Genomic DNA, 10,000 nt, shown 5'->3' on the forward strand with positions numbered 1-10,000 from the left:
AGTCGACTCTGAGGATCCCTTCGTACTTGTTTTTATCATTGTTTTTCAACTTATTTATATAGAAAGCAAATTTTTTAACTACTTTTCTATCCGATTTTATTTTATACAGAAAAAGCTTTTTTTCGGTAAAAATTTCAATGTAGTATGTTATTAAATATTGGTTGTATTATATATATATATATATATATATATATATATATATATATATATATATATATATATATATATATAAACAAAAGATTGTAAATAATATATTGGCTCCAGAGGATCACTTTGTGCTGATCCAATTTTCTCCTTATTATTAGTATTTTTGCCGGTAGCAAAGTTACTGGCAAATTTATGTACTTCTTAATATATTTCATTGACAAAATAAACTTTTTAGAATAAAATTTCAATTGTTTTTTTTTAAGTAATGAAGATATTTGTGAAACCACCCCACAATTTTTGAGTGATTTTTTTCAAAATGTACGAACATTAAAACTAATCAATTTATTTTAATAATAATAATAATACAATCTTAAACATTTATGAAGCGCCCATTCGCACAGCTGCTTCAGAGGCACCCGGAGCCCGTGTTAAAAAGATGAGTCTTTAATCCCTTTTTGAAAAGACTCAACGAGGAACATTGTCTTAACTCAGGAGGTAACGCATTCCAGACATACGGAGCAGCGTGACGAAAACCGCGGCCAGCCAGGCGGGATCCGGCAACGGGAATGTTTAGGAAACCTGTTGAGCTGCTGCGGAGTGATCTAGTATGTTCATGTCTGGATATGAGGTCGTATAGATATGTTGGGGATTTTAATAAAAGGGTTTTGAAGGTAAGGACTGCAATTTTGAAGATCATTCGAGCGGAAATTGGAAGCCAATGAAGCATTAGATAGAGAATGGAAGAACTAAAACGAGGAGGTTTATTAAATATCAGTCTAGCAGTTTTATTTTGGATAGTCTGTAGCTTTCTGACAGATGCTCGTGACGCCCCATACAATAAGGAGTTGCAGTAGTCTAATCTAGAAAGGATCAAACATCTGCAAAGGACAGCAGCAACATCACATGTAATCATGTCTAATATGTCTTATTGTGCAGAGGTGATAGTTGCAGGATCTGACGATTTCTGATACGTGTTTATCAAAATTTAGATGTCTGTCAAAAGTGACCCCAAGCAACTTGATCGCATTCGAGACAGGCAATGTGGACCCTGCTATGTCCATTTCCTCAAGCTGAAACCTCGACAGTTGTTGATGTGTCCTAATGACCATTATTTCAGATTTGTTAGGGTTGAGAAGAAGAAAATTATTAGCATACCACCGATAAACCTCGCTAGTACAATTGCTTAAGACTCGAATGCTGCTTTCAAGATCGCCAGAAGTGACAGATGTATGCAGATGAGTGTCATCGGCGTAGTGATGAGAAAATAATCCATTTTTACTGAAAATGTCGCTAACAGGAGACACATAGGTAGTGAACAAAATTGGACCGAGGACGGAACCCTGAGGGACTTCAGTGTCGATCAAGCAGGTAGAGGAAGTATGGTTTCCCAGCTTCCCAATTTACTGTCTGCAGCTCAGGTAAGATCTAATCAGTGATAGTGCATGACCATCCACCCCGACTTGTTATAGGTGTTCGAAAAGAACCGAGTGACTGATGGTATCAAAAGCAGCGGACAAGTCGAGCCCAACTGCAATGATTACCTTTTGGTTGCCAGTCTCATTAAAAATATCATCAACAATGTGTAGCAATGCAGTCTCAGTGGAATGATGAGAACGATAAGCAGATTGAAGATTTGGATAGTTATGATTGGACATTAGGTGGGCACGTAGTTTTAACAATATGACGCGCTCAAGTAGCTTTGAGAATGTTGATAAGTTTGATATAGGGCGGTAATTTGACGAGTCATCAGGATCCAAGGATGGTTTTTACAGTAGTGGTAGAACCTGAGCAGTTTTATAAAGCATCCCGTGCTGAAGACAGAGTTAGTCAGCTCGACAAGAATAGGTGAAATGAAATTTAATGAAATTTATAACACATATTAACAAATAATACAAAAACAAAACAAATAAAAATTATTTTCCAAAATCAAAAGATGTTTTGTACAAAATATTTTGAAAAAATAAAACGTTTTGAACATTTTCACGTTTTTGGAGCGTCATAGCTCCTAATCTACCGCAAAATAAATAATCGTTCAATCATATATTTATAGTATTTTATAGTCTTAATTGATTTACAAAATATTGTTAAAATTTGTTCACAATTTTTTGAGTTATTGGCCTTTAAAATATCAAAAAATTAAAAAACTCATTTTGTTTGGCACTATTTTTAACAATGAAGCACTTTTTAAATTTTTATTGTTTTGTATAGTGATTTTGTAGATTAACAACTAATCAAAAAACAAAATTGGTGCTTTCATTTTTTAAAAAAGATAAAAAATTCAAAAACAGTGTAAATTTTTTAAGATTTTTTTCATCTTTGATTTTACAACAGTTGCACAGTAAGTTATTTTAATTTTTTTGATAAATAATTTGATATCACCAGGAAGAACCACCAAAATACGCTTAAAATGGTATCCAACTAATCATGTCGTTCTTAGGTTAAAAAATATATAAAAAAATTGACACGTTAAAAAAATTTTTTTGCTAATTTTCTTTATTTAACGAAGAAAAACACCAATATTATTTGTTATATGTTATTAAGCTATACAAAACAATGTGAAAAATATTTTTTTTAAATTCTTCATAGTTGAAAATGGTGCCAAAAAATGAGCTTTTAAATTTTGACATTTTGAAGGCCAATAGCTCAAAAAATTGTTAACAAATCTTTACAATATTTTGTTCATCAATTAAGGCTATAAAGTTCTCTGAAAATACAATTAAACAATTATTTATTTTGCGAAGCTAGGACGTTGCAAAAACTTTCAAAATTCCGTTTTTTCAAAATTTTTCTGCAAAATATCATTTGATATAGGATAATTTCTACTTGTTTTGTAATAATATTATTTGTTAATATGTCCACTAAATTTCATGATAAATTGGTTAGTTTAATAGATATGGCGATCTATATTGGTACAAGTTTTGAAAAAAATTACTCAAAAATTGGAGGGTGGTGTCAAAAAATAACTGGAATATAATAAATAACCAATTTCAAGTTATGACAAATAATTAAAATTTTTTTTTATAAAACTTTTGTTTTGTTGAGGAAATACATTGAGGAACATATTGTTGAAATTTAAAAATTTAAAAAATGCCAGACATGGTCGGGCGTAAACATATTTTAAAATCGTTCAAAATGACAGAGAATGACCGATATATATATATATTATATATATATATTATATATATATATATATCGTTTTAATTCCGTTTTTTCAAAATTTTTGTGCAAAATATCGATATATATATATATATATATATATATATATATATATATATATATATAAATGTATATATATATATATAAATGTATATGTATATATATATACAATATTCTATAAATTTTACCGAATGTTTGACGTTAATATGTTTGTAGTTCGCTTTTTCAATTTTTTTCACTAAAGTTTTTTGGTGAACGTTTAGTTTATTAAAATTCAAAATAAACTTCCGAATTCATGCTGCAAATAAGGCCATATTTCGATTCCGAATGATTCATCATCAGTGCTTTCTGCTGTTTATATAGGGAAATATTGACTTTGTCTGACAAACGTTCACCAAAAATATATATATATATATATATATTTCAAAAATTCAACACTACTTTCAACATTGTTCAACTTTTTTCAAATGTCTAATTTCTCCGAAATTAATAAATTAAAAAGAAATATAAAAAAGTTGAACAATGTTGAAAGTAGTGTTGAATTTTTGAAATGTTGCGTTAACAACAGTCTGTTACCAAAATATATATATATATATAATATATATATATATATAACGCCATATTATAACTTTTTGTGACACTATTATTTGATTTCTGTTGTTCTAATGAGATTTACCATTTATACCCAGAGATCTGAGAATGCTCGCTCTAAAATAAATAAAGAGCGTGCAATATCTTTTTGACAGTGGTCCTCTATTTTCGCTACTACTTTTGATCAACATGTGTTGCCTAATCCATTACTCTATACGTAATTTATGCCCTTGCCATCTCACCAATCCTCAACTTTCTTTTTTAAAATTAATAAAAGTAAATATTTTTATCCATGCTTTCCTTGCAATTGTCTTGGCATACACAATTGTAGTTAAAATAATTTAATACAATGAGCTTATAAATTGAATGGCTCTAGTAGAAAGAAAACTTAGAAACTTTATAAAATTCATATTTTGCTTTACTTTGATGCCAAGTTTATTTCGTACATCTTGAACTTGTTCACTATTTAATGACCGAATGTCTTCGTATTCTTCATAAAAATTTTTATTGAATTCTATATAATTTATCTCTGAATGATCAATAGGTTGAAGAGGATCAATGATTTTTTTTTCCGGTTTGATAGGATTCCCATCATCATCATACTCTATAAATTCTTCTTCATCATCTTGGAGGATGCCTGCATCTGGATTTTCTTCCATGAACCTGTGATTAAATAAAAAATAATAATACATCTATTATTCAAATGGTATCAATCTGAGAGTGCAACGGGTAAAGAAATCTTGTGGTGTCTGGGTTCAAATGCAAAATCTCTACTTATCATAAACAACATATAAGATGCATGGATTTATATGTATTTTAGTCACGTTTATGCTATTGACACCTCGGATTAATACATTTTCTACTGAAATTACCTGATTAAAACAAGAAATATTAAATAACTTGAAGGTAACTTAAAAAAAAATATTAAACAAGTTGTTCCCAAATATCTGGTTCGGCTGGTTATGGAAACGTACTCTAACACAAAAACTCTGGTCAGCACAAGCCGGTAACGCGAATGAATTTGACATTAACGTCGGCGTCCAGCAGCACCCTGCTCTTCATCACAATGATGGAAGAAATAACCAAACCAATAGGCTCAGATAAAATATGGAATGTGATATATGCAGATGATATTGTCCTGACGGCGTCCTCGGAACAAGGCGCTGCCAGAAAGTTTGAGGTCTGGAATACCCAGCTCACCGAACACGGGCTAAAGCTAAACTTTGAAAAAACAATCTATGATCACCGGTGGTACCACTGAGTCTGTGGTCTCTGGTCATTGGCCATGTTCGGTTTGTAGGGCTGGAGTTGGAAGCAACTCGATCAAATGCCTACAATGTCAGCAGTGGTGTCACAGACGGTACTCGAGAAAAGTGACCGATTTCGTATGCCCTGCCTGCATCAACCAGCGACAACGGAGCCCAGATGATGATACGATTACCGGGATCGAAACTGTTACTTCATTTCAGTATTTGGGAGATGTGCTGGATTGTAATGGAACAGCTGATGCCGCCGTTCGTGGACGCATAAGTGCGGCGTGGAGCAGATGGCACCTCTTTGCCTCGGTACTGATGCAGCGTAGCATTCCTCTACCGCTGCGCTCACAGCTATACGTTCTGTTCTGATGTATGGTGCAGAACAGCAGCTTCACCGAACTGACGTGAAGATGATTCGTTGGATGCAGCATGTTGACCTAAGGGACCATATCCATACAACCGAAATCCTCAACCGATCGGGACTGTGCACATTAAAGGTGCATGTCGTCGTCATCGCCTACGATGGTTTGGCCATGTGAAGCGAGGCGAAAACGATACAATTATTTCCGTTACTGAGCACCAGGTGCCTGGCACCTGCCTAAGAGGTCGCCCAAAAAAGTCCTGGACGCAGATCATATAGGAAGACTTGAAGGCACTTGATCTCAAGGAGACAGACGCAATAAATAGATCGGCTTGGAGGCAGAAACTGATGAATGGAATAAAAAAGTCGACCAACAACGGATGGAGACTATAAACGAGGATTGATATACAACTTTGACAGTGCTTACATATCATTCTATAGTTGAAGCTAAAGTTTCGGTCCCAAAAACTGTAAAATCCACACCACAAGATGTACACTATGTACGATATACATTTTGCATGCAAGCGCAAGCAATGTATGCATAGCGTGTTTAAGTTCTTTAACAAAATACCCATCATCACCAATAGATTATCGCCCAATATCTATCACTCCCATATTTTCACGTATTCTAGAAAAATTCATCGTTAGGTCATTCATCTATCCATGTTTCAATCATTCATCCGTCAAACCACTATTAAAAGATCAGTTTGCATTTCGCCCTACAGGTTCATCTACATCCGCAATCATCTCTCTTACTTCCACAATAACATCTTTCCTTAAAAATAATAATTATGTTCACCTTATTGCTCTTGACTTTTCTAAAGCCTTTGACACTCTCAATCACTTCTCACTTTCAAATAAGTTAGCCTCTCTTCCACTACCTGACAATATTATTATAAATTTTCTTTCTAATAGGAGTCATTCTACTTTCTTTAGCTTTACTCTTTCATCTACTCTACCTATTAATTCTAGCGTAGTTCAAGGTTCTGTCCTTGGACCATCTACCTTTATCATCAATGCTTCTACTCTCAAAACTTTTTATAGCTCAAATCACACCATCAAATACGCTGACGACACCTACCTTATCATCCCATCATCTAACTCAAACACCATCCAACCAGAACTTGACTCATTCACTACATGGTCAAAACGATGCAATCTGTCACAATATCAATAAATCATTCGAACTCATCATTCGCAATAGCCGTAAAAAAATAACATTATCTCCAGAACACCCATCAATCACTCGCACAAGTCAATTAAAAATATTAGGCATCACATTCACCTCCACACTCAATATAGCGCCTCATATCAATCACATCATCACAAAAGGCTTTCAAACATTTCACGCACTCAAAACACTCCGTTTACATGGTCTCAGAGGCATCAAATTATTCGACATCACTGAATCACTCATCATCTCACGCATCAAATATGCAGCTCCCTCCTGTTATGGTTTTGTTACACAACAACAACTTCAGCAACTACAATCTCATATCAAAAAACTAATTCGCTTCAACTATCTACCTGTCATAATATCCTACCGTCACTCAGATATTCAACACAACTCGATTCAAGACTGTTCAAGAAAGTAGAAAATAACAACAATGTCATCTATCCTCTATTACCACTAATTAAAACTACAACACACAACCTTCGTCAGCGCAAACATAACTATCAAGTCGCCACCCAATCTACATCTCATGGAAAGACTTTCATCACAAGACACCTCAAACATATTAACACTCAATAAAACTATATCATTCACACAACTAGTTTTTATTTATTGATCCCTTCACTAAAGCCATCATCTAGTCTATTAATTTGCGTTTTTATGCCATTACTTCATTTTATTGTTAATTTCTTTCCTTTTATTTATTTTATTATTATTATTTATTTTATTCTATCTTATTTTATTTTTCATGTTTAAACATTTTTCTTTTTCCGTTTTTTTTTAGTTACTGATTTGTTTAATTTTGTACTAGTGCCTTGCATGCTGTAACAGTTTCCGCATCTGTCAGATCCTGATTTTTAAAGAATAATAAAAAAAAATTTCCTAGAATAGAAACAATTTCAGACATGGAAGTAATTATTGATTGGGACTCGTTAGAGAAATTGAAAGGATTGTAAGAAGGGCAAAAAGAGGTCATCCCAGCACATTTATGTGGAAGGCTGGTGTAGATTCCATTAAGAGATGAAATGTATGTCTGGCCTATAGTGGGTAATGGTTTACCAATATTACCAATATAATATATATCTATTAGACTGTTTCAAAAAAAAAAATTTTAACAAAACAATGCATAGGGGCTTATATGGTGTGGTTTTATATTTGTATCATCCTGTAAAAATTTCAGTTAAAAAGGATAAGTATTAGTGACCTCTCAAATCACATTTTGTTTTTTTTATGAAGCCTGAATGATTTTTTTAGGTGTTTGGGGTTTTTAAAATATTTTTACATGTTTTTATAAAACATTATAGAAGTTTATTGTTTGGAGAAAACAAAGAATTTGCCAAACAAGAAGAGAATTTAATTAAAAAGGAAACTAAGCAAGAATCAAAAAACAAGAAAAACCTAATAAAAAGAGAAACATAGCCAATTATGAAGATGATGATGATAATTCAACATCAACAGATGACATAAGCGATAAGTCTGATGAGGAAGTAGGGTGTCAGCAAATACCATCAGAATCAAATTGCAGGAAGTACTCCGATATCTCATAAAACTAATGAACTTAAAAAAAGTGTCAAGTAGATGACCCACTGTTCATGGCAAGTCTAGATCGTACAAAAACAACTTATAGGGAAGCCATGCACATAGTTGCTTTAGCATTAAAAGCAGTTGGGATCAACTTTGTCAGCAAGCTCTCTTTACGGATCTAGAAAAGCTATACGACAATCTATTGGAAAAACTATCAAAAACACATTTTTGCCAAACACACCTCTTGTGGCTCACTTTGATGGAAAACTTTTACCTGATTTTGATGGTGTAAACATAGATCGCCTGCCAATTGTGGTATCAGGGAAAAATGTAGAAAAACTGATAGCTATACCAAAGGTTGGCGGTACTGGCATAAACATAGGAACCACAATAGTTCAGTTACTTCAGAATTGGGAAGGCGTGTCAAATTGGTTGGCTGGTTTGTGTTTTGACACACCAAGTTCTAATACTGGCATTCATACTGGTGCTATAACAATAATTCAGAAATCCTTTAATAAACATCTCTTGTTTTTAGCATGCAGGCATTATATTCTTAAAATTATTGGAACAGCTTTATTTGATTTATTTTTCACTTCATCTGGCCCTCAAATTGCTATTTTTAGTAAATTTAAAGATCAATGGCTATCAATTAATCAGTTAAAATATGCATCGATTGACAAGGTAACAACTGGTTGTTCTTTGACTAATGATGAAAATTTGTGGCTAAAGCAAAATCGTGTAGCTATGATTTATTTTCTTCAAGACCAACTGCAAAATACTCAACCTCGACATGGTTACTTGCAATTGATTAGGCTTTCTCTCATAACTCTTGGAGTTTCAGATCCTACTGCTGTACAAGTCACTCCTCCAGGAGCTTATCACAGGGCTCGCTGGATGGCCAAAGGAATTTATTGTTTAAAGATTTTTTGCTTTCGTGAGCAACTGAAGTTAACTGCACATGAACTACAAGCATTAAAGAGACTTTGTCTTTTTACTGTAACTGTATATGTAAAGGCATGGTCTTGTGCAGCAAACAGCTGTAGTGCTCCTTACAATGATTTATATATTCTTCAAGCTCAGAAATTATTTGAAAAAGTTGATTGCAAAGTTGGAAAAGAAGCAATGAAAAAAATTAAAAGGAATCTTTGGTATCAAAGCAAAGATCTTGTTGAAATGACATTTGTTTCTGATTTGGTTAATGTCGATGAGAAAAGGTTTATGATTAAAGCATTACATAAACCAGCAAAAAAAATGATGTTAGAAAAGTAGATCCAAAACACATAAGTTCTTTCAAATCCAAGATTTTGTCAGATTTTGTGACAAAACAGTTTTTAAATTTATTTTCTACATTGAAACACAGTCAAAATTTTCTTAGCTTTGATCCAGAAGTATGGCCACAACTAGAGGATTACAATAATGCAAAAGAGATAGTGACTGCAGTACGGGCAGTTAATGATTGTGCTGAGCGAGCAGTTAAATTGGCATCTGATTTTAATACAGGCATCTGATTTTAATTGGCATCTGATTTTAATACATGATGAAATTCAGCGCCAGTTGATGTATCAGGTGATTGAGCATCATAGGAAATTAATGAATGAACCTTAGATAAAGAACTATACTGATTCAGACAATAATTTATAATAAAACAATATAAAAATATTCATAATAAATTAAAAACAATTATTTTTTATTAATTTAAAAAAAATGCTTTAAAAAACTGAATTTTCTGAACAATCTCATCAATGAGAGGTCACTTAACATTGTTTGATTTTATTGATTTTTGGTGTTTGT

The 10,000-nt window shown here is 32.9% G+C and overlaps 1 protein-coding gene across 1 annotated transcript; it reads left to right on the top strand.

Moving 5' to 3' along the window:
* Positions 1-7,590: 7,590 nt before the first annotated feature.
* HELRODRAFT_173825 (hypothetical protein) lies at positions 7,591-9,717 on the top strand (the record flags this gene model as incomplete). Its single annotated transcript, XM_009020435.1, has 3 exons — positions 7,591-7,637; positions 8,374-9,423; positions 9,570-9,717. 3 exons carry the CDS (start codon positions 7,591-7,593, stop codon positions 9,715-9,717), a joined length of 1,245 nt encoding a protein of 414 aa, XP_009018683.1.
* Positions 9,718-10,000: the final 283 nt, after the last annotated feature.

This window comes from Helobdella robusta (assembly GCF_000326865.2).
Source record: "Helobdella robusta unplaced genomic scaffold HELROscaffold_28, whole genome shotgun sequence".
NCBI classification, from domain to species: Eukaryota; Metazoa; Annelida; class Clitellata; order Rhynchobdellida; family Glossiphoniidae; genus Helobdella; species Helobdella robusta.